The 26,218-nt window shown below is 34.5% G+C and overlaps 1 protein-coding gene across 43 annotated transcripts in view; it reads left to right on the top strand.

Moving 5' to 3' along the window:
- The window catches only part of LOC109100368 (ankyrin-3-like), a 161,914-nt gene that overhangs the window by 43,756 nt on the left and 91,940 nt on the right, over window positions 1–26,218 (top strand). The window contains exon 1 of one of the 43 annotated variants that reach the window (XM_042735036.1): window positions 12,583–13,180. The exons of 40 other annotated variants lie outside the window; for them this stretch is intronic. In XM_042735036.1, the coding sequence (XP_042590970.1) occupies window positions 13,064–13,180 (117 nt within the window). In that variant the 5' untranslated portion in view covers window positions 12,583–13,063. Of the gene's footprint in view, window positions 1–12,582; window positions 13,181–26,218 lie in introns of those variants that run through there. 2 more of the 43 variants (XM_042735055.1, XM_042735075.1) reach the window with 2 other exon arrangements.

The following is a 26,218-nucleotide window of genomic DNA, read 5'->3' as shown; positions in this document are numbered from 1 at the left end:
TAATGGGATTTAAAATGCTGAAACCTTATTATATAAAAACAGTCATTAGTGGTGTTTCTATTAATAGACTAATACTGTTGCACATACTTAGGCTTAGGGCTGTGGTTCACTTTGAAAAAATGGTCATTATACTTAATCTTAGTCAATCACGATTAAATGGAAAAGTCATGGGAACTTTGGATATTGTTTTGGACATTGGGGGACAATGGAGGGAAAAAGGTTGTGAACCACTGGTTTAGGGATTTAAACACACCCTTCCTTAGCATTCAACTCACATACTTTAACTCATCCAGCACACCATCCTTTGTACTACAGACATGTACCTCGATTATTTTGAGAGTTGCTCTATTCCTTTTCTAAGTGATTAGACTTATTTTAACCTGGTGGACAGTAAAACAGACTTGAGATTTGAGGGTGGGCCAACACACTTGCAACTGCTAACCAATTCCCTAGCAATAACCCTCTATACCCTGGCATCGATGCAGGTCGAGTTTTGCATAGGCGAGCATTTCTTCAGAACATGAACAAATCTAGTTATATTTGCAATTGTGTTTGGTGCAGCTAGGGGTCCAGAAATCGCTTACAACAGCTCTAAGTTATTAATCTTTACTGCAGATATAGATCCTTCAATATAGTAGCTGAAAATGTTACGAATAAGCAAAAGAAAAAGATTTTACTAGTTTTCCAAGAGCACATTTGAGAAAGCACTCAGGCTGACACAGCACAGGCTTTATTACTTCAGTATACATTATGTACCCAAGATGTAAGAAAACAAATGCAGGTAAGACATTTCTCTCTTTTTTTTCAGAGGGCTTCTGTGGTTTAGTTATGGACCACAGATCTGTTAATTATTCACTCTCATGTTCTGTTGAGAGTGACTTACTGTCTTGATGTCCCAGAGATTAATGTAATTTCAAAATAAGCCTCTTTTTCCTTTAAATTTGTTGTTCTCAAAATGCGTTTGACAGATATTACTGAAGCTTCAAATCTCTGTTGTATCCCAAAGGCATTTGCTATTCAGTCATCCAGTACAGTAACAGTGCTTCTGTTTGGGAATGAGTAAGTGAGGGAGTGAGTGAAGTAGTAAGCACTTATTTCTGTCATAGTGGCATAAAGGCCTTTGGTCTGGAAACAGAAATCATAAGAGCAGCTTTTGAAATGCTGATGGCCTCAGTGAGGTGTGACGTGAGGGGATGTTACTGTAGGTCTCTTAGATTTTCTGAGTGAGGGGATGTTACTGTACCTGTTGTGCTCAAATTGGCAAAAATACCAAAGTCTGCAATCAACTAAAGCCCCATTCAGACTACACTATTTTTTATTTATTTTTTTGTCGGTTACGACAGTCAGTGTGTCAGATTATGCGATTTTGACTCATAAAATCTTGTCGTTTCGTGAACAAGAAACATGTCAGATTGTATGAAGCTACCAGACCATTCATTGCATGCTGTCATTAAAGATGTGTGTGCTGCCATTGATACAGTGGGAGAAGACAGAAGGTGCTACTGTATGAGTGTAAACAAACAATGGCTAGCAAACAGTGTGTTTTGCCCTGTCTTGACATCAGTAAAGCCCAAAAAACAAAGAAAACCTGACAATGGGCACAAATCTGGATGGCATGAAGAAAATGGTATGGACTGTCAAAGAGAACTGAGATAAAATAGTTTTTATTTTACTTTTTTCCGCTCTGTCATGACTCGCGGTACTCCCTCATCATAAATGCAGGAGTATTGATGCTGTAGCTCCATGAACATTTCCTCCATTGTAAAATTCCACCTAGCATGACCGATACCATTGTCTCGGCTAGACTGAAAGCAAGTACAAAGGCGCTTCTGTGCTCCTATTGGCCAGTGTCACAGATGTAATGGAATTTGTCATGTATGACGGAAACTGAAACTTTTTGTGTTGACGTTGTGAAGCATCGCAGAGGCATCGTACACTATGGCACATTTACACGAGATAAAACGATTGAAATGTGCGTCCCGACGCCCATTGTCGTATACAATTTTGGTCCATAACTATTGAAATGTGATTTAAACAGATGATATTCTGGCATGAGGACATTGGTTTGTCTGTAATGGATGCATGGGAATGGCTGGAGTCATGTGTGAGTTAAAGGCTGTCTGGGTGATGATGTGGAGAGAGATGCAAGGTAATGATGGGGTGTCTGATACGTTACGTGGACGGACATGACAGCACTAGAGAGTGAGGGTGACAGCTAATGGCTAACACACACACACACACACACACGCTCAGTAGTGTGGCTATAGAAACTCAAGTTAAACAGAAAATTTAGTACCACAGCATATAACAGTAATACCATGGTGCTACTATCTGATCCCATCAATACTAATTTCCCCTACACTTTACGAAGCCTAATCACAGGTGGTGCATTAGCTGGTTCTGAGGCCCAGGGCACCTACATCAGCAGATTAGCTGACTATTTCATTCATTTTGCTTTTTAGCTAATCTAGCTCTATTGGGTGTTAGCTCAGCACCAACGCAGGATCACATCTAATTCCATTTTAGCCAGCAATATAAATCTTTGCTTGAAAGATACACTTTGTTACATTGCCTTTGTTAGTGATGGCATATATTTCAACTAGTTTTCTGGAAAGCTGCCACACTCGAGCCTGAAAGCAAAGCAGCTTTGGCCTTTCCACTTATGTGCTGCAGTTTTAATGTCTTTAGATGCACATAGATTAAATGCTGTGCTGATGTATGGTATATGGAGAGTGACTGTGTTATCTTTTATGAGTATTTTAATTTGCATTCCTGAGTTCCTAGACAATCAACATAACAACAGACCAAGCTACTCAGAAAAATGGGGGGGGGGGACATACCAACAGGTCTTCCAGTAAAAAATACCTGAACATGGAACAAGCTCATAAACCTCATTTTGCTAGATTAAAAAAAATATATATATTAATTAATAAAAAAAAAAAAAGTAAAACCAACTTGAAATCATCTCAGTTCAAGAAATCATTCTCAATCCTCTGAAAACAATGTTTGTTATTAAAAAAAAAAGTCTTAACCCCTTATGCAGTTTTGCTTAAGATGTTTGAATATTTTTATGGGGAAAAAATGTTTAGAAGGAGTTACACCGCACTCACGATCACCAAGGTGCCAGACAAGCAAGGTTGAAAATCTCAAAAAATATTAATTTAATCTTGCTTTAAGGATTCAAGTGTGCAGACAGTTTATTTTTTGAGATTTTATGGGGAAAAATGTGAATTGTCACTCCTCATCTCTGTTGTTGACTGTTATGAAACGATATTCCCCTGTGATGTTTTTAGAATTTCTTTTTGACTTTTTTTTATATCAATTAATGTTTCATCAGTTCCTTTAAACTCTGACAACTGTGTGAGATAATACTATAGTTTTCATTAATAATTTGAATTTGTTTTTTGTTTTAATTTTAGTTAAAGGTTTAGTAATTGTGTTGAGTTTTAATCATTTGTATTACGTTTTAATAATTTTTTTTTTTTTTTTTTTTTTAAGTTTTAATTTGAGTTTAGTAAATCAAGTTAAATGACTAAATGAATTAAATACAAATAAGAAATTTTGCCTTGACAACTAGCTGAAATAAAACAAAATATATTTAGCAAATTAAAATAAAATAAAATAAAAGATAATTAAATTTTGTTTTATAATTTATTTCAGTTGATTTTTCAATTAATGTTTAATTAATTTCATGTAGTAATTTCAAAGTAATTTCAACAATGTTTTTATGGTTTTAGTTTTAGTTAATAACGCTGTCTCAGAATGATCTAGTTGAGACCATACCAGAATTACTCACTTAATTCAATCATATACAGCTGCTCTGTGCTGTTTTAACTGCTGAGGTTCTCCTGCACAGTGATAATATGTCAGATTCACCTTCCCTTGATTCTTTGCTCAGCTGCCAGTATTGATAACTGCTGTAGAAACCTTCCGGCATAATTCAATACTTCTGACTCTTTTGCTTCTTGACAGTCAGGCCCTTCTATGCGTGACCGATAGCAGTTTGGATCTTGTTTTATGCCAAACAGGGTCACCTCTGTAAAGGCACATTGATGGGGGCACGTTACCATGACAATACTTGAAGGTCCAGTCGTGTTTTCCCAAGCTTTGTTTGTTTGTCATTGGCACCTCTGTTTGTGGTGATTAAGGAATGCTGGAGATGACAAGCCCCGTCTGAAAAATGAAATATCTAGAAACTTTGCAGTCATGTGAAATGACAGGGGTGAACTCCTTGAACACAGCTGATGTCAAATTTAAAAGCAACCGGAATTATATCATTGGGTTCTGTCTGTTTTTTAGATGGCTCTTGGATAAATATAATTTTTAGAAAATGTATCGGATGCCATTTAAAATTTCTCTCAAAGTTTCCATGAATAAAACTGTCTAAATTTAATTTTATTCATTTATTCATTTATTAAAGGAAAAAGAATAGTGTCAAGAAGAACTACATGTAAAATGTTTTCTTTCAAGACAGATCTTCTATGAGCTATGAGGGATGCATTATTTGGTAGAAACAATTGATTTTTCTGATAAAATTATTTTTTTTTATTATTATTTTTACTAACTACAAAATAAAAAAGAAATACAAATAAAATAAAAAAGAAGAAATGTGTTACTATTGGAATATTTCACTGTAAATAAAAAATAAATAATAATAATAATAATAATACCCATTTTATTTTACATTACAAATGTACAATTAAATTACTAATATTTATGTTTAAATATTTTCATTCCCATATGTAAATCGCAGTTTTTGCAATCTGATAATCACACTAAGCCATATCACAATTTTGGTTTTATTTCAATTAATCTTGAAGCCCTAATTTTTCAGAATTTCAAATACTTTTTTTTTTTTAACTTTAAATCAATGAATGAAATAGTTGTGATTCATTTCAAAGCTGAATGGTTTGTTATTTTGTTGGCTTTGGTTTTGAAGATAAACACAGTACTGATATGTTGTGACTGCTGTTCTAGTGCTTTCAATGTTGATGCGATCCTCTAAAGATCAGGCAAACTTGGCTGATGGTCAAATTTGCTCTTATTATTAAGTGGCATCTTAAGCTAACGCAAGCAACTGAAAGGGTCTTTAATTTCATGCTGCAAGACTGGAGTTTAGTTCAAAACTAAGATACCATTTAAACAAGGGTCACTGGTTGTGAGAACAGAAATAGTTCAGACAGCTACTGTAGGTTAGGACGGTCACCAACAGCTCTTGTTGGATCTCTTTTGATTTATTTCTTCTGCCAAGCAGAATCTGAGTTAAGAGTCAACACGGAAACTGACCCTATTGCATGTTCTTCTTGGTCTTATTGTGCACAAAAAGTTTGTCTTTATAAACTTTGATCAAAATGTGTTTGCTCTGTCTCAAAAATGACCTTTTTATGAGACATCACATCACCAAGGGTGCTTAAGTTTCAACCAGCGTGTGTTGGCGGTGTTTCAGGAGGTGAGTGGCTCTCCGAAGTCACATTTATGTCTGCCTCTATTCTGCAAGAGAAGTCAACTTTTTACAATCTAATCCATTTTTGATGAATAAAATCTAGTCCTGTCCTCCTTTTTTTTTATGAACCACAATATGGGCACAAAATGGGTTGAAAAATGCCTTTTCATGTTGACTCTAAACATGACAGGACTTCAAACACTGGCATATATCTAGAGTTTACACTTTACAAAGAGTTGATGCGCACGCACACGCACACACACACACACACACACACACACACACACACACACACACACACACAAAAACACACACACACACACACACACACACACACACACACACACACACACACACACACACACACACACACTCTCAAACCAATTGGGTTAATGGGCCGGAAGGTCTGTGCAGTCTCTCTGCATGCTGCCATTGAATTTTTTCTTTGCAGGCCATATCCCGGTGCTTTGCTTCCTATGCTTTTGTCCCAGATTGAAAACGAGCGGATAACTCTATTATTGCTGTTAATTTTTCCTCATTACTCATAGTAACAGCTTTTTGAGCTTAATGACTTCTTGCTATTCAAGAAGTTTGGAGATTGTTCTTTTTTTCCTTACAAGTTTCTGTGAGATGATGTTCATAAAACTGATTTTTGACTGACGCACCATACTAAGCTTTCTAACTGTGAACTCCCTTGACCTCTGTTTTGCATATGTACACATATAGAAATATAATCCCATGTATATACAGTAAGTCTCTCTTTTTGGAGCTGCAGTATATTTAAACAAGAAAACAACAACCACGTGAAAGTTTGATTCGCCTCATCAACTGAGTTCAGTGGAGGAAATAAACATTATAGACTGAAGTGAGTAACCAGTTCTTGACATTTAATATTAGTTGCATCAGCATCATCCGTGAGAGACCATAAACGTCCTCTGTAACCTCAGTTGAGTCACATAAATTCAAAGAAAAAGCAAAGTAGCTTTAGGATACGTGAGACATGCACCTAGTGCTTTAATTTGATTCTTAATGACAGTTTAATAGAGTTCTGATCGAGTAGATCACCTAGAAAATTTTTATTGTTGCCATATACTCACTCTCATGTCATCGCAAACCTGCATGATCCACATAACTCATACACTGTTCTTTATTACATTTTCTGAAGCCATATAGCTTTTTGTGAGGAATTAACTGGTGTTAGATCATCCTAGTAAAATATGAGAGCTACAGCAAACTAATTTTGGGGGATATTCTAAAACGCTTAACATGAAAAGTGCTTAAAGTGCCTTTAAATACAGTGTTTTTGAAAGAGCAAGCTTAGTAAGCACATTAGTAAAGCAGACAATCAGCTTGTCTCTGTACAGACAAACAGATGAGCCCGTAATAAGAACGCAACACGTTTAATTATGCGTTAAGCATTTTCCTACCATAGAAAACCGTTAATAAGGAAAACGCTTAATGTGTCTTTTAATGCGTTAAGTGTTTTTAAAAGACCAAACTCAGTAAACATGCTATTAATAAAGCATACTATATACAGATAATAACAGACAGCTCATAATTAAACACTGTTTTAATGCATCCATGTTGGCGTTTTCCTTATAATGGTTTTCTATGGCAGGAAAACGCTTAACATGTTGCGTTCGTATCCTGGACTCATCTGCTTGTCTGTACATAGTATGATTTATTAATAATGTGTTTACAGAGTATGGACTTTTTAAAACACTGTCTTAATGCATTAAAGCCACGTTAAGCGGTTTTCACATTAAACGTTTTAGAATGTCTCAATTTTGGTCATTTTCCCACACAATGTGGAGCATAACGTGGTGAGTTTTTAAGGTAGGTGACAAAAACTTGACATGACACCTAGCCTATAAACACTGAGGCAAAAATGCTGGCATATTTTGAGTATACACTGTAAAAATAATATCTAGCAATCTGGACAGTTTTAGAAATACTGTTAAATGTGCAGGAGTTTCCTTAAAACACGTGTGACACTTCATGGTTTCTTCATGTACAATAGTATTTTAGTTTTATAGGGTCTATTATACATTTTTATATTATTATAAGAATTGTTATAGCAGGACACGGAGTATTTTAGCACATTGTTCTGCTCACAACAATAAAGGAATGCAGGCATATCAAATTGCTTTAAAACAGTGATAGATGTCTCTTTATGCAATTTTGACTAAGATATGCGATTTGCAGAATTTAATATGCTGGCCTGATTTTACATGTCTGAGTTTAATGAAACCTGGTGAAAGTGCTTTTTTACTTAGGCTACAGTATGCATTTTGTAAAGTGCTTACACGTTTGGAAACCGGCTCTGACTGATGCTGCTTACCTAGGTGTCTCTGACTGTCATCAAGCCAGATAACTTGACTTATGTTGACTTAATCTGTCCAGATTTGAAACACCAGACATCTACTGGCTGTCAGAATCCTCCACGGTCTCATTAATCAAGCCATTCTTTCCATTGTTCCCTGCTGTCTGTAAAAGAACACACTTTGCCTTGATCTTCTCTTCCCCTAACCCTGCCCTCTTCTGATCATGTGTACTGCAGGACTGGACACTGAATGTGGTTATTTAAGTCTCTTTTTCATTGTCTAACTGTGGGTTCTATCTATTGTAAGTTATTTATTTTCAAGTACTAATTCTGAAAATTTTAGTTGTCTTTGTGCTTTTCTATTGTTTTTAAACAGTGGTAGTGCATTGAGAACGTGCCACAGTTTTATAGTTCAAAACATGTTAAACAAACATTCAGTTTTGTAGCTGAAAATCACACGTTCAGAACACTGGATATTAAATTAACCATAAAAAATAATACATGCCCTAACTGAAAATCATGTAAAGATGTAATGTCATTCCAAAGCTGTGGCTAATTTTTATCATTTAACTCCTTTAAATAAATACATTTGCAGTATCATTTTATTAATAATCTCCCTAAAAGAATGATTAATCAATTAAAAAATTATGAGGCAGTCAGATAAGTTTCATATGTATTAGTTTAGTATGTAGGCTACTGTATGTAACTTGTATGAAACAAATGAAATATCATAGGAAAATGCAAAATATGCACATATTATATGGAATACAACAGAATGTTGTACATATACATATTGTACATATCCAGACCTCTTATAGTGTATTTAGGTCTTAACTGTCAACATAACTGATGAATTACAAAAGCCTGTTACATCAACACTGTTTTGTGTTATCATTGTTACATAATCAGTTTCAGTTACATGTTTTGAGCGTATGCTGCCAAAACACGCTTTGTAATTGAAATGTCTTGTGCTGTTCTTTTGTTGTTATTGTTCGTCATGTAATGATGTGTTTCTCCAGTCGTCCAGTAGATGGAGCCAGAGACCCAGATGAGTTATTGTATGTCTTTGTCTCTGCTCTAGATGGTTCTCACTTCAAAACAATAAAGATTCTAGAATATATCTAGTGGCCAGTGCTTATACTGCTTTATGGGTTATTGGAGTAATGACAAGTAATAAATAGCTGTGACAATGGACAGAAAATACAGTATCATTCAGTCCATTTGATTACATCACTCACAGACGGGTGGAGCTTATCATGTTATGATGATGTCATTGCATCCAGAGAGATCTGGCCTCAGTAACTACAGCACGCTTTGTCATGTTATTACAATAGGCTTATGGGGTGATTTTTTTTATAGTCCCTTTGTGGTCCTGGGATGGGTTGATTTAATTGCAAATTCCAAGCTGAATTGCCAGGCCAATCTCAGATAAAAAAATAAAAAATTAAATAAAAAAAAATTAATCAGAAATATCTTAAAAATATCTTTAGTTGAGGGTTTTGTAATGATGCAGATGTACTGACGTGAATGCTGTTTTGTTGATCTTATTAAGCGATGCTGGCTGCTAGTCTAGTCTTTCCGCAGACCTGCGCGGTGTTGTGCAGAAATACCCAGGATATTTTCTATTCAGAGTCTTTCTCAGTCTGACCTACTTTAAACGCAGCTTCAGTAAAAATTGCACAGATATCAGCTGGACTGACGCCTCTGCAGTCTTTAGGTGTTCATCTGTAAATGTCTTACTGTAACAAGAATTACTTCATCCCTTCACATTGATATGTGTATAATAAATGGAGTGAATATATGATTTACATTTTTGGTTGTTGCTTAAAATTTAATGAAAGCATCTCGTGGTTGACTGGATAGGGAGTTTTTGGTCATTTAATATGTCTAGATGCTGTCTGATGTACCATAAAATGCTGGTGGTTGTGTGGTCATAAAGTACATTGTGTAGATGTTTGTCATTGTATGAGTTATGTGTGTGCTGACATCCGGATGATCAGTGTTCTTTCACAGTAGCAGGTGTTGGATCTGGTGACTCAGGAATTGTGTAGTCATACATGTTCCAGTGCTTTGGCCTTCTTCTGCTCTCAGGAGCTAATGGTCAATATTTCGTTATGAATTATTGAATCTCTTTAAGTAATCTCTGAATGGGCTTCTGCTATATCTAAAAAGTCCAACACAGTCTCATTGGAAAAATGTGCCTCTACCCACATTTTTGCAAAACGCCACAGTTTTCAGCTGAAATGAAGACTAGAGTCAGTAAAACACAGGCAAAATTTATTTCTTTTCACATAGACTATGAAGATACATTATTTAAAGGGATACTCCACCCCAAAATGAAAATGTTGTCATTAATCACTTACCCCCATGTTGTTCCAAACCCGTAAAAGCTATGTTCGTCTTCAGAACACAATTTAAGATATTTTGGATGAAAACCGGGAGGCCTGTGACTGTCCCATAGACTGAAAAGGTAAATTACAGAATCAAGGTCCATAAAAGGTATGAAAGTCATCGTCAGAATACTCCGGTAAGTGATTAATGACAAAATTTACATTTTGGGGTGGAGTATCCCTTAAAAGACTTATTTTTTTGTAAGGCCTATACTATGCTATGTCCTCAAAACACTTTTACTATAGTGTGTTGAATTGCAAAGTGATGTATTGTGATGTTTGCATCACATTATTATCATATCACATTTCTGATATACAGTAGTAAACTTGCTTGATAATGTAGCTCACCTGGTACAGCATTGTATTTGCAATGTTACACCACACACACACACACAAAAAATCTGAACTCGTAGTAGCAAGCGAAAACGGTATGGTTGCTTCAGCAAATGCATTTTCATATTTGTTTGTTTTGATTTAGCTGAATTATTAGAGTTCTTTTCTATAACACCCTATTTAATATCAGTAATTTCATATAATCTGCATCTAGTTAAACACAATAGATTTTCATGCATTTAGACTGTCTCGTCCTGTCTAGGTGGGAAGTTTTTGGCAAGAATAAGATGTAAAGTGGACCAGACTTTACGCTCATAGTCAGAAATCTGAATAATAGAGTCAGAATTAAGCAGCCAAATCTTTCTCTCACAGATTTTTAATATCCTATCAAAAGCCTAACAAGGAATCTTTCTTTAGAAACGTGTTAATGTGCTGAATAGATGTAATTAGGGATTTAATTATTTAAAACACATTTGCACACAAGCTACATTTAATCTCTCTGCTTTATCTCTTCACAAACGACCTGCTCTAAATCCCTCTTTTTAAGAAACAGATTGAGGAAAATGTGACGGAGATGACTTTTGCCCAGCAACACACTGGAATTACGCTCTAAAATCCCGGACCGACTGAGATGCACAGTTAATGTGCTTTCATTTGGTGTTGGCTGCTGTGTTTCCGCTGTCTTCCGCTGTTTTCCTCAGCCAATTGCTGCACAGCTCTTTCTTATTTATCCAATCAGAAGAATGCATCCCACCCTCTGTCACTTCATTAATATTCAGCGACTGCAGTCCCACATCATGGGCTCAGGTGGGGCACAGAACAGAGCGGGAACATGTAAACAGTGTGAATACAGAAGCACGCATCGCTTGCATCCATAAAACAGCATTATCAACAGCAGTAAGGCTTCGATCTCGATTCAGATGCTTCTCTTTGTCTTAGAATGAAGGGGTCATGCAACAGTGAGTCTCATCGCAGAATGAGCATCCATTTCATTTCTGTTGTGAGGGGAGATCTATATTTCCAATCCTTCTCTGAGCTTGCACTATAAAGGATTGTTTTGTTGTTGTTGTTGGTGGTTTTTCCAGTAAATATATCTAAACATCCATAAAATGAGATTTATTTGAGAAGCAAATTAAGATTTTTGTTCTTTTTGTTCTTAATTGTTTTTCTTTTAAGCATAATCAAAAAAATAAATAAAATAATTTGTTTTACAAACGAGGCAATGAAGTGTCAGCTGCTAAATGCCTTCTGTTGTGATCGACCACAACAAAGGAATTGCAAAAAATATTATATTTAATATGTTTGAAATGAGTATTTTTGATGTGTTTTGTTATTGATTCATTAATGTTCTGGACAATGTTCTGACTGTGTTCTGTTACTAGTTTGCAGATAATTTTCTCCTTCATTGTGGACGGTCAAACATATTGTACTGATTCAAATTAGGACTGAATTACACTGAAAGGGATAGTTCAGCCAAAAATAAAAATTCAACCATTTACTCCCCCTTATCTCCTTCAAAAAACCATATATGCTTCTTTCTACTGTCTTAAGACAGATAAGAGACACAAAATTCAAGTCATTATTCTTTAAAAATCTTGACATCTGCCATAGCTTTTCTTAGCAAATTCATTAGAGAAGTTCATAATCAATATAAAAAGCAAAATGTAGCACACTAGTCCACTTTTATGGTGCTTTTGTGTCCTTTTTGCTGCATAAATGAATCACATTGGTTGTAATTGTATGGAAAAGAGCAGCATGAGCATTCTTCAAAACATCTCCTTTTGTGTTCTTTGGAAGAAAGTTACACAGGTTGGAAACAACATGAGGGTGAGTAAATGGCATTAAAATTTGAATTTATGGACGAACTATCCTTTTAAAAATAATAAAAACAAATTCATTTTGAGATATATTTTCTAAAACAAGTCTTAATATCATACACAGTTTTGCATCTCAAGTAAATTGATCTTGTTTGCAGTCTATTTTAACTGGGAAACAAAACCAATACTGATGATCATTTCCACATAAAGTAATTTACTGTGCTCCATGCGATAGCTCAAGACAGCAGTGATGATTCAATACAGACGTCCCCCTCTTTCACGCGCGTGTGTTTGTGTGTGTGTACGCGTGCATGTGAGGGCGTGTTAATCCACACACAGGACCCATCAGCATCGACCCCCCCATTCCTCCCCTCACTTAGACACTTCCAGCTGGTGCGTAAGATTCTCCATCCCAGCTGCCCTCCACCCATTCTTTTTCTCTCATCCCATCCCTCTCTCCGCTGCGCTCCGTCCCGGCTGACTGCACGGTGGGGATGGGTTCAGGTAGGGCCAGAAGGACTCTGGAAAAAAAGCGCCAAGAGGAAAGCACCGTCTCCTTGAAACGTTCATCTCCTCTCAAACATATGCAGTTTCCCAGCTTCATCTCTTCGGTGGCTGCTCACAGGAACACATAGACCTTACAGAGGGTGCCTGGGGGAGATTTTTTTTTTTGTCTTTGTGCTTTAGAGGAATTCTGTTCAGTCTTTATTGACTGGAAGACACTTTATGAAAGGATATCTCACTTGAGCTTTGCATCATGGCACATGCAGCATCCCAGCTGAAGAAAAAAGCAGATTTGGAACTTACAGCTGCTGAGGAAGAGAAAGAGAAGAAGAAGAAGCCCAGAAAAAGGTCCAAAGATCCAAAGAAAAAGGTACCAATAGGTCACGGCTCTGAGGGTGGCGCGTTTTGGTGCTGGCATGCAGGTTGGGTGGGATGTCTGGAAGCAACTTAAAGGTCTGGGATGTCACTTTGAGGGCCATTACAATTCAAGAATTGTTTTTGGAAATAAAAATAAGGCTTTCAAGTAGACTGCAGTGATGCTGCTGAGTCGTGTGTGGATAGGAAACGCTTATTTATAGGGCGAACATGTGCCTCACAAAGAAGGCACACACTAAGAATGCAGAATGCAGAGTTGAATGTGCTCACAGTATTTTTGAGGGTAGATTTTTACTCTATATTGTTAACATTTCTGATCCTTAGTTTGATATCAAATAATGCTTTATAGTAGTATATCATAGTTCTTTATTGAACTTAAACAGGTTTGAAACGCCAACCCATAAGATAAGAGGTTTTTGTAGATTGAAGTGGCGGTTGTCTTTTTTTTTTTTTTTTTTTTTAGATGCATGTGGGTGAGTGTGTTTTTGTCTTTGATCCGCAGTGGGATTCGTTCTCCATGCTGATGCGTGACTGGTGTCATTTTTATCACAGGCTTTGCATCCAGACCCCCGGGGGCTCACGAACCTTCTCCCACGGGCTTTGTGAAAGATTACACCGACCCCCCCCCACCCCGTCCCAGCCAGCTTCAATCCCATTAAAAACCCACATCAACCCATCCCATCAGTCACAGTTCAGCGTTCGGCATCTCGACCTATCTACATACGCATCTGCTTCTGTCTTGGCTGCTCTTCTCTTAGAATCAAGCAAAGAATAGGTTAAAATGGTCAGAAATAATTGGATATTTAGCATCTCGTTCTTTTTTTTTTTTTACAAGCTGTGGAGTCTGCTTTGCACATTTCTTGTTTGATTACTGGTTGTGCTTTACAAGAAAATACCCTAACTTTACAAAAAATTTTATAATATTAATGTATCAGCTTTATGTAAATTCTTGGTAATCCTGTATGAAACCTTGCCAGACAACAGCACACGCATATAGTGTTAACAAGCCAGCTTCGCTTTGTCCCTCACGGGACATTGTGTCGTGATTGAAATCCTCCCTTCAGCCTTTTTAAGGACCGAGAGCTTAACTCTCAATGACCTCTGTCATTCATGTGCGCGTGTGGCTGAAAAACTACACCCTAGAACTTTATACAAGCCATTGACTCAGAAGAGGTGATTCACATTCACATTCTAAAGGGCCACAAGGTCACATTTCATTACAAACTGTTGCGGAAGTTGATAACTTGAATAACATACATGGAAAAAGATTATTAGTGACTCAGGTCATAGTAAAATGTATTTAATCTAGTAGTACAAAGCAGTCTAGAAGTTTTTTTTTTTTTTAGGATTTTTCAAAATGTTAAATAATGTAAGATTTTTTTTTATTTTATTTTATTTTATTTTATTTTATTTTATTTTATTATTTTATTTTATTTTATTTTATTATTTTGTTTTGTTTTGTTTTGTTTTTTGATTATTTATTTTATTTTATTTTATTTTATTTTATTTATTTTTATTATTATTTTATTTTATTGATTTTATTTTATTTTATTTTATTTTATTTTTTATTTTATTTTTGTTTATTTTATTTTATTTTATTTTATTTTATTTTATTTTATTTTATTTTTATTTTATTTTATTTTATTTTATTTTATTTTATTTTTGAATCACCATTCAAATTCGAATCTGGCTTGAGAACCTATCCCAATCCCGCCCCTCTCTCTCTCTCTCTGACCCAGTTCGCTTCTTGTCAAATATAAACTATCCTATCACAATAAAAGGCAAAAATGCCTATATATATATATATATATATATATATATATATATATCTATATATATATAAATTTTTTTTTATATATATATATTTAATTTCATAATTTAATTTTACATTAACTTAAATATTGAGTAAATAAATACTCCGTTTGTGATGTAAACAATGAACTTCTTTGTATTTTTTTTTTAAAGCTCTTTAGAACATCTCAAATCGTTTGGATTCATTATGTTTTATTTGTTAATTTGTTCATTTTTAAATTCAACTTCTTGCTCAAATTGTTATGCTGATAGTAATGATATATTGTTTTAAAACAGTAAAGAACACCTTGAAAAACTAATTTGAAACAATTTTCAATGAGAAATCGCTAGTAAATTTGACAAATAATTACAAAGAAAAAGCAAGTAATACAATAAATTAAACATGATATTTTGAAGTAGAAGGCTGAAACAGTATTTTCTTATAAAATGTCTTGTAAAATGTGAGAAATGTCAATCATCAACTTCTACTGAAGTCACTTTACTGATTTTAAACACTTCCAGTTGATCAGAAAAATAAAAAAAATCTAATATGGTATTCATACTTGCAGAATGTGCTCAAGAACGTCTAGGCCCTTTTTTGTTTGTACAGTTGTGCTCAACTTTCATCAAAGGTTTATGAGGTTCAGCTTAAATATTTGGAGATTGCAGGCTGTTTTTCAGACTCCAATTTGGAGCGAACCTCTCTGTGGTTCTATAATGGGTGCTGATGGTAAACGTTCGCTCAGGGTATCAATACCTGAGAAGACTCCCAGTATAGCTGTGGTCAAGGAGAGATGCTTCTAGGTTATTGATTGTGTTGAGAGGTGTGGTGTTCCTACAGGAGAACTGTGAGCAAAAGCACTAGCTCTGGATTAGTTTATTAGCCTGTTGGACTGTTTATGGATCAGCTTCTAGAGCTCCGTCTATGATCAGACACATTGATTAGTAGGCATCTTGATTTCACTACAAAAATTTGTGTATTTTCTAAAGAAAATGTGCGTTACACAAACAAAAACACACTAGCATGATGCCGGGGCATTCTAACAGTTCTTTTCAATTGTAATAATATTTCACATATGACAGTTTTTACTGTATTTTTCATCATATAAATTGTAAGCATAAGAAACCTCTTTCAAAAACTTAAATATTAATTATTTCAAGCTTTTGACCATTAGTATATGTCTCAGGGTCCTCCGTCAGCAGTATTTATATTCATCTATTTGTTTTACAATCTAACATGTTGGACTGCTATATTTCAGCTGTTGTCCATGTAGTTAGCAAGACACAGGGACACAGTGTCCTCATACGCTTCGGGTTTGTACCTGTCCTTGGATGCTGCCATTACTGGAGATGACGAGGAGTTTATGTGCGTATGCTTTTGGCAGTGTATCGGGTGTCGTGCTCAATGCACAGTTACAGCACACAGGCAATCCAAAAAGGAAAAATCCATACTCTAGTCTGATGCCTCCTGGCTGCTGGCAGCCCTTTGGTTTCGTCCTCTGCTTGAAGAAATAAAAACAAACACTTAGGCAGCTGGATGACTTCCCATTTGTGTGATAGTCACGTTTGAGTTTTTTCATTTCTTCATTGTGCATTTAAAGCCCACCTTACAGAAACAACTTGTTTTCAGACATAAGTAGACAAATAATAATGATGCTCTGTACATCATGTCTTGTGTTCTGGTTGGCAGGTGCAGATTAAATTATGTAAATGCAGTAATAATCAGTGTTTATATTTTACAAGAACTGTCTGCATTTACACGCAATCCAGGTTCAATATAAATTGTGATTACCACGGAAGATAATTTTAACTTAGTCCCTCAGTTTATAAAAACTTAAAAGTTGTGTGTTATTTTTAACTTCAGACACTTTTGATTTGATTCAGATTTCAACCTTTTGTTATGTGGAAAATTATAGACTTTATTTTGCCCTTGTCCCAGATCCAGACTTACCTTATTAAAATATTATCTTCAGTTATTTAAATGAATATATTACAATTAGAAAAGTTAGTATACTTATGAAGTGGGAAGAAACCTTAAGGTAAATACCATGAATAAGAATGATTTATTTAAATACTTATCTTTATATCTTTCTATAATTCCCAATAAGATTTAATTTATTAATTTATTAATTTTGAAATTATTCAAAAATGCTAGAATTTATTTGCTAGTGTTTTGCAAACATATATATAAAAAATTGAATTTATTTGATAGTGTTTTGATTTATTTTATTTTATTTTGTATAATATATATATATATATATATATATATATTTTGCAAACATTTATTTAAAAAAATATATATATATATCAATAAATTTAATTTTTGTTTTATTTTATAATAATAATTTTTGTTTGATTTTATTATTTACAAAAATGTTTAATTAATTTTTTTTTAAATATTGATATTTTTTCTTCCACTGTAAACACTGCTTTACAGTTTTTGTTTGCTTTTACAAACTGAGGAGTGAAGCGAAATTATACAAATGTAACACTTTAAGCCTCATAATGGATTGCTTCAATTTACAAAGAGATTGAGCAAGTGCTTATTTGAATCAGTAGATTTTGCCACCAGCACAAAAACATTAACCCCTAGCTGTTAATTAATTTTAGTTGGAATGTCCTTCACCCCACCCAGTCTCGTTTTCTTCCACCCCATGCCCACCCCCTTTACCTCTTTATCTTTTTTAATGTGGGTGGGTTGAATTCAATATTGCTTCCTGCCATGCATTACAAACTGCACGTTTTAAAGGGGGATGGGGTTTGGACCCCAGATATACATACATGAACACATGCTTCAACCAGCAGCAGCATCACCCCCATCTTTTTGAGCAAACATGCCAAGCTGCTTCATTAATCCCCCGTCACTTATTAAGAGCCAACCTCATTTTTCACAGTCTCCACCCTCCTTTGCTTTTATTGTTTGAGGAAAGAGCACCGGGCTCCCTCAGGGCCTCCGTCCCCCTCTCCTCTTTTCCCCCTGGAGCTGATGGGACACTTTGTCACCAGATACTGATTATTTTTTTTTTTTTTTTTCTCTCTAATCCTTTCATTCAAACTGTAATTGGAAAAGGTCATTAAATATTTCACTCCAAAATTAAAATCCTGAATACAAAAGGAGATATTTTGAATGGTGGTCATGCTGCTATTTTTCATACAGTGAAATTGGAAAATAGTGGCTTTTTAATATCGCATTGTTATGAATGTGATATTCCATATACAACAGTTTGACTGCATGTGTAAATAAATAAGAAACAACCATGTGCAGAACTACTTCCTTCTGCCATGGATTCAAATCTCAAATTGACAGTTTAACAGTTGAGCCCAAGCCTCTGATACTAATTCCACAACATCACTTTAGAACTAGTAATAAAGGAACGTTGAGTTGCTTCGTTGTATTTCTGTATTAAAAGCGGTGTATTATGTATAGTAGAGTATTATGAGAGAGAGAATCATGAGTGTGATTACTTGCATCTGATACAGCATTCATTCTTCAGCTCAATTTCATATTTGAATGTCCGCTAAAGAAAGCAATATCTTTGTCGTACTATCCTTTCATCTGTTAAGGGTGATTTCCGATGACAGCGCTGCTCAGTGTATTTGTTGGCTGTGATTTATGAGGTGTTGTTTAAAGTAAAAATAATGTTGTTTTTTACAACCTTATTACAGTACCTTTCAATAAAATGTCTTTGCTTCTTACTCACTCATAAAAAACTGAATGGCCGCTGATGCCCTGGAGCTCACATCTCCAAAAATGTTGAAGCAATTTTTCAAATAGACAATCTCTTTATTAACAAACCACATATTTGAAGTCTAAACAACTAGACTATATTCTCGCTTAAAAAATGTTACTACATTCCATGAAACAACAACAGAAACATTTGTAAAATTATAGTGGTTAAGTATAATTTAATATAATTTAGTATAATTTAATATAATTGTATTATTTTATATATAATTTTCCTTACATTTGTAAATAATAAAGGAGACATATTATTATAAATGTTTTCTGTTTTGAAGATGTTTATATTATCCCATCTCACTGTCTTCCTGCTTTTCTGGAGATCAGACTATTCTATAGTAATAATAATGGAGCATAGTGCATAAAAAGTTTCTACTTTTGGATGTCTGTCAATAGGGAAAGATTTTTTTTTTTTACCCCCATGATGGTGTAGTTTCAGTATCCACCAGCAGGGGACTATGCTAACCTGCCAAACCTTGCCCCCTTGATTTAAAAGACTGAGAGAAGGACAAAGACAGAGAAGCTGAGATACAACGAGACAGAAAGCTGAAGGAAGCAATACAGGAAATAAAAATGGGGTTAAGCCTGAAATGGAATTGGGAGTGAAGAGAGAGAGAGAGAGATTATAAAACAGAGCGAGAGAAGGCTCTTCTAGGTTCACTTTAAATCACTGAGGACAGAAAGCTGTTACAGCGTAAAATAGAACACATAGTAAAAAGAATCCCAGTGCCGACACAAACACACATGGACAGCAGAGCGTAATCTGTCTTTATCTACATGAAATGAAGGGTTGCTGGTGTGTGTTGTATGTAAACAGTGATTAGATATTGAGGGGGCACTGCTTGCACAGACTCAGTCTGTTACAGCTCATTACTTCAGCTGGAGACCAGTGTGAAAGAGACAGAGACAGAGTCCCAAATGATGACACAGAGGTGACCGCAGCTACACAAGACTTGTTGAATATGTATATTTTTATTATATTTTGTTATTTTACTCATTTTTTATAAAATATAAAATGTCGTTGATCTTTTCTTCCTAACATTTCTTTACAATAATAACTTTTATATTGACAATTGGATGTTGTCCCAATTGTCATCCCCTGTATACATATACATACATATAATTGAAATGGCAAAATTATTACAATTATTATAAACAGTGGTTTAGATTTTTAAAAGTATTATTGATATTTTTCTTTTTTATTTTATTTGATTGAATTTTTTATGATATTTTAATAATTATAGTTTTTATTTGTGTAGTTTCTGTTTTCATTTTAATTATAAAGTGTTTGTATTTTTTTTTTTAAACAGTTTTTATTTTTATATTTATATTATTTTAATACTTTTTGATTTAGTTTGATTTAGTGTATCAGTTTAAATGAAAGGAAAATGGCATGTTTTCTTGGCAACTAGGTAAAATAATTTTTCTATGTAAACACAGTATTTTATTTCTGTTAAAGTTTATTTTATCTCAGTTATTCAAAGTTTTTATGGTTTTGGTTTTAGTTAACTGTAATAAACTAAACATTAGTTAATTATAATAACCTAAAATAATAATTTGGTTTTATAAAAAAGTCCCTGGACACAATGTTACAGAGTCACCCTAAAAAACAAAATATAAAATTGAAATTACAAAATTATTTTTAAAAATTCACTGAAAACAGCAGAAAGCAAAAAGTAGGATTTACTGGTTCATTTGAGATCTTTGAGATCAGATGTTCTTCAGTCAGACGCATTGCCTTTATGCAACAGTGCAGATGAGTGTGGCTTTCTGGAGAATGCAGGCATGTTTCTCCAGAGCTCCTGAGAGCCACCCACTTTCTGCTGAGCTCTGCAAACATCAGGGACAGAGATTGGCCTTATTTTTCTTCTGATCTGGTTTGCTGTTCATCAGCAGACAGGGTGAGTTACTGTAGTACACACTTCCTCCTGACGGTAAACTCTATGACCTCCTGGGCAAAGACTTCATTACTCTTCATTTGTCTCATGATTAAACATCATCAAGGTCCAATCTGACACATGGAATGATGTCGTATTTATTTGCCATTTAAACAGAATGTGTATTTTGTTTGTGGAACTTTGGAATGTGTTTCTGGACGTTCACTGCGTCCTGCTGTACAGCTCAGCATGGCTGCTCATCGGCATATGTTGAGATTTGGATGCTGATCTCCAGCATAGGATGTTCTTGTCTCCAACAGGCTTCTTATTAGCTTAACCAGCAAGACTTCTGGCTATGACTGTACTGATCCACCAGTTAAACCAGAACCAGACAAGGTCTAGATTTACATTTAGTCATTTAGCAGATGCTTTTATCCAAAGCAACTTACAGAGGAGGACAATAAAACCAATCAAAACCAACTAAAGAGCAATAATAAGGAAGTGCTATGACAAGTCTTGGTTAGCCTAATACAGTACACATTGTTTTTGTTATATATATATATATATATATATATATATATATATATATATATATATATATATATATATATATATATATATATATATATATATATAAGCTAGTGTTAGAGGGTCAAGTGTTTTTATTAAACTTTACAAAAAAGGTTTCATTAACTCATCATTGTGTGTTGTTTGTGAAGTGTAGTTCACTTTTAATCCTAATTGTTCTATAATTGTTTGTTTTCTTTTTTTTTTTGGTGGGGTGGGGTGGGGGGGGTTTGGCAGATTTTACCATCATATATGTGTGTGAGTGTGTGTACTGTATGTATATATATATATATATATACACACCTTTTTTCAGGCATCTTTAATAAATAGAAAAATTCTAGAGAACATAATATACTTTGTTCTGATCAATTTAATGCATCCTTAATTAATAAAAATATTAATTTATTTCAAATAAAATCTTACTGACCCCAAACTTTTAAGTAAGAAAGAAAGAATGAACATAATAAAGAAAGAAAGAAAGAAAGAGAAAGATAGAAAGAATGAAAGAAATTCAATCATTATTCAGTACATTTGAACAGGAAAAATAATTTGAATTCTGTGGTCAAAAAGTGTGAGAACCCTGAATGTTTTATGCTGACATTTCGGCCCGGGTCTTTCTTGAAAAAGGACTTTAATTTCGAGAGACTAACCTTGTAAAATAAAAATATAATAATAGTAATAAATCTTGGATCAGCATGGACATTCCTGCTGGTTGAAGCTAATCTTTTCAGCAGGGTTTTCCTCCTCATGCTAAGGCAGTAAAGTCATCACTCCTACTGTGGGGGAGCTCAGATTGACGTAAGAGGGAACAGAGCTGCTGGTCTAATTAATATCCGCTGCCATTTAGAATGTGTGTGTTTGTGTGTGTGTGTGTGATAGGTGAAAGCTGCACTGTACAGAGAATGCAGAAATATCTCTACCTGACTCTGGTGTCCCGAGAGTGTCCAGATTGTCTTGTTAAAGCACTGCTATGGGCATCACTGTATCTTGATGAAAATACTGTGTGCACATGCTGTCTTTGTCCTTGATCTACACACTAATGCATGATGGGCCCTTCTGCAGTGATTTTAAGCTTTTTATCTACACTGAACATTTGTTTTTCTTTTTCATTGGAGAAGAAATGTTGAAATGGATAGCGCCTGATGAATTGCAGGCTGGACAAGAGCGCGTGTGTGTGTGTCTCTGACCATTGGTGTGTAAAAAATGAAGGCTGTGATTGGGTGCAGAGGGGGCAGCTGAACCATGAGACACCCATCTGTGAGAATGCAGGTGACTTCTTTACCACACACTCAGCTTTGCTTTTGATGCTCAATTTATTATATTTTTGCTCTTAGATGTCCTGAGGGTTCATCAGACACAAGCTCTGTTTACAGAATCTGAAATTACACATTTCTGTTGAAATGCTTGCTGAATGTCAGTCTTTGTTTTATTCTGTAGGCAACACAAAATAAATGCTATACATTTCAGAGCTTGGTTTTGGATCAATGAGACAGAAATGGATTCTGAGGGAACAGATCAGCGGGTCTGCAGAGTTAATTATATGCACGATTGAACCACACCAGTTTGAGCATTTAACATTAAGTGCATTTGAATATACAGTATCAGTAAAAACTGGAATTCCCTCTGAAGTAGGGTGACCAGATTTCTCATGGTTCAATACGGGATAGGGATGTAACGATTCACTCAACTCACGATTCAATTTTTTTTTTTAACAAAATGAGATTTAAGACAAATTATGAATTAAATGTGTCCTTATATTATTGCTTGGACAAAATGTTGTACATTTCTTTGTGAAATTATAATATACTAATATAGCAGTTGCATATTATTGCTCTTTTGTTGGTTTTTATTTGCTTCTATTGTCCTAATTTGTAAGTCGCTTTTGATAAAAGCATCTGCTAAATGACAAAATTTAAATAGAATGTAAATGTAAATAACAAAACTAAACTGAAATTTTAAAACAAGCCCCAATTCAAATAAATAAGTAAAATAAATCTCTTTGTATAAACAAAATAAGGCTTTGTCTGTGCTCTTACCATTTAAAATTAGAGGCAACCACTGCATTTTAATCATGATCCAAATTAACCAAAATGTATCAAATTATAACTTAATTAAAGTAAACTCGAGTCTTCTCTCTCTTCTCCCTCTCTTGTCATTCAAGGGTTCTCCCCTTAAAGGAGTAGTTCACTTCCAGAACAAAAATTTACAGATAATGTACTCACCCCCTTGTCATCCATAATGTGTGTGTCTTTCTTTCTTCAGTCGTAAAGAAATTATGTTTTTTGAGGAAAACATTTCAGGATTTCTCTCCATATAATGGACTTCTATAGTGCCTCTGAATCTGGAGTTTTTGAATTTTGTTTATGTGGTTTAAATGCAGCTTCAAAGGGTTCCAGGCGGGGGTATTATGTTATTATATTTTCTTATAAAATTTATATACTTTTTAACCTCAAACATCTTATCTAGCTCTTTGTGAACTCTGTTTTTTTTTTTTTTTTTCGGGGCGACAAAATACTATAAATCTCATTATAATCAGTGATGCTGTTGAGGGCTACACGATTTTGGAAAAAACTCAGATTTCGATATTTTGTTTTTCTGCGATATACTGTATACAAATTGTTATATATTTTTATATATAATTTCTATTAAATTAATATAAATGTTCAGATATTTAAATATTTTTATGTTACGAAAATAAATGTTTTGTGCAAAAGGAACAGATATGACCAGTTTATTAGCTTGCATATTAATTATACCTGCTACTATGTAAATTATTTTTTTTTATTCAGCAAGGACACATTAAATGATTAAATGGATGAAAAGTGACAGTAAAAAACATTAAAATGTTACAAAAGATAGACAGACAGACAGACAGATAGGGATATAGATAGATAGATAGATCACGTCACACTGAAGATTACATTTTAAAAATTCAATTAAATTTCATTATATGAAAATAGAAAAAACATTTTAGTAATATTTCACAATATTACTGTTTTTACTGTGTTTTTCATCAAATAAATGCAGCAGTGGTGAGAGATAATAGTATAAGTGTCACCTTATATATATTAGCATCATCGTCTTATATTAGTTTATCATCATCCACAATTACGCTACAGTTGACCAATCAGAATCAAGTATTCCAGATTTGGATTTTGGATAGGCAGCTGAATTCCACCTAACACTGATAAAGCTGACCTAAGGTGTGTGAAAGAAGGCATTGTGAAATGTTCTGGGCCGGGTTTCCCGATAACGATTGATCTTAGCGCTTAAGAGCGTTTTCTACGAGCCATTTTACGATCGTTCGTTATTGTTTCACGTGCGTTTCCCAAAAATGCACTTAACACAATCGCACGTAGCTGTCTTACTTAGGGGTCGCTATCCGTTTGTCAAGTGCTGAAATGTCACCTTATAGAATGGTTCGTAATTGTAGTAGCCTACTACACGCTCGTTTATTGAAATGTAAACCTAATGCTGGGTTCTAGACAACTCGGAAATAATAACTATAATACAATATTATTATATTATAATTTACGTAATAATATACCTTATACCTTATATATATATATATATATATATATATATATATATATATATATATATATATATATATATATATATATATATACAGTATATAATATAGAGACGTTATTTCCGGACCCGCCCCCACAGGTTTGAGGCATATTTTACGAACTTCTTAGGCTTACGAAGCTTTTGGGAAACTCAGCCCTGAGCCATATGGAGTTCATACACTCAATATGAATAATGCAATGATTTATATTGTGTCAGGTGCTGGTGGACGGCTGTGTTCAGACTGCTGGCTAATATGAGCTGACTGCTGTTCATTAGTCCAGGCCAGATCTGCTGGGACGCCTGCCGTCTCCTGAGCTGGAGTTAATGAGCTTTTGTGCCTCAAACGACATCGTCCTCTTATACTGTGCTGCAAGCCAGTCAGGACAGGGATGTTTTGGTAATGATAATCAGTCCTAATGGGCTTCAAATGAGCAAAGAGTGGCACTGTACAGCAGCGAGGTGATGATGATTGTGTGATCAGCTCATGGTTCAGGACGCACATCACAAAGTCTCAGCAGTTTGCTCTCTGAGGCCTGATGTGACATACTCACAAAAAACTGGAAACCTCTTGTGATAATTGCAAGCTCCAGTCTAACTGGTCAGCTACTAAAAGTAATGTTGCAAAGCTTTTTATCAGTCTGCTGAGACACAAAATATGTTTAAAAGGTACCTGCAATTCAGACTCTGAGGATGAATTAATCCTTGCCTTTGTACGTCAAACTTGTGTTTTACATCAAACGTTCGAAAATAGTAAAAGTGTAAATAGTAAAATTTACGGGTGTGAGTTTGGTTATAGGAAAACGGAAAAAAGGACAATTTTGTGTATTTTACAGTTAAATAATTCTATCTAATGCACTTTGAAAGTTCAAAATGAAGAGCTTCAACCCGTGTTCTTAACTAATAAAACTTCAGAGAATTAACTTGTACCTGAACTTTAAAGGGGCCTCAACCCTCTTTTTATTTGTGGTATACTGTCTCGATATAAATGACATTAATAGCTATATATTGCAAAACAATTGCACTGTAAAATCAATTAAAATGAATATTTCATAGCCTTTATTATTTTTGTTTTACACTACAGTAGGGAAATTACAATACTTCTTTCCTAATTTCTACACTTGAATTTGGACTGCATTTAAACGGTTAGCTGTCAGCAATTCATGCTGCACTTTTAAGCTTTTATTTAGATGGAAACGGCAGTAGAGCTTTTATTTTGAAGGAAAACTCCAGCTTCAGTGAAAACAGGTTTACAAAAACACGTCTCCCTACAAATCTAGTGAAATAACAATGTCATGTTGAAAAAACAATACCTCATGTATTTCTTGAATGTAGCAAGTATGAACAAGAAAGAGGAAAAACTATAGTAGAAATAAGAAAAAATGGAAGTCTAATAAATAGTTAAGTCTTCTGTGATTTTATAGGAGATACGGGGTTGATAAATAGAATATAAAACTCTGTTTCACACTCCGGAGCAGAAGGTGGTGGT

This window comes from Cyprinus carpio, chromosome B12, assembly GCF_018340385.1.
Source record: "Cyprinus carpio isolate SPL01 chromosome B12, ASM1834038v1, whole genome shotgun sequence".
In the NCBI taxonomy this organism is placed as follows: Eukaryota; Metazoa; Chordata; class Actinopteri; order Cypriniformes; family Cyprinidae; genus Cyprinus; species Cyprinus carpio.
This window is presented reverse-complemented; position numbering and strand designations above follow the sequence as displayed.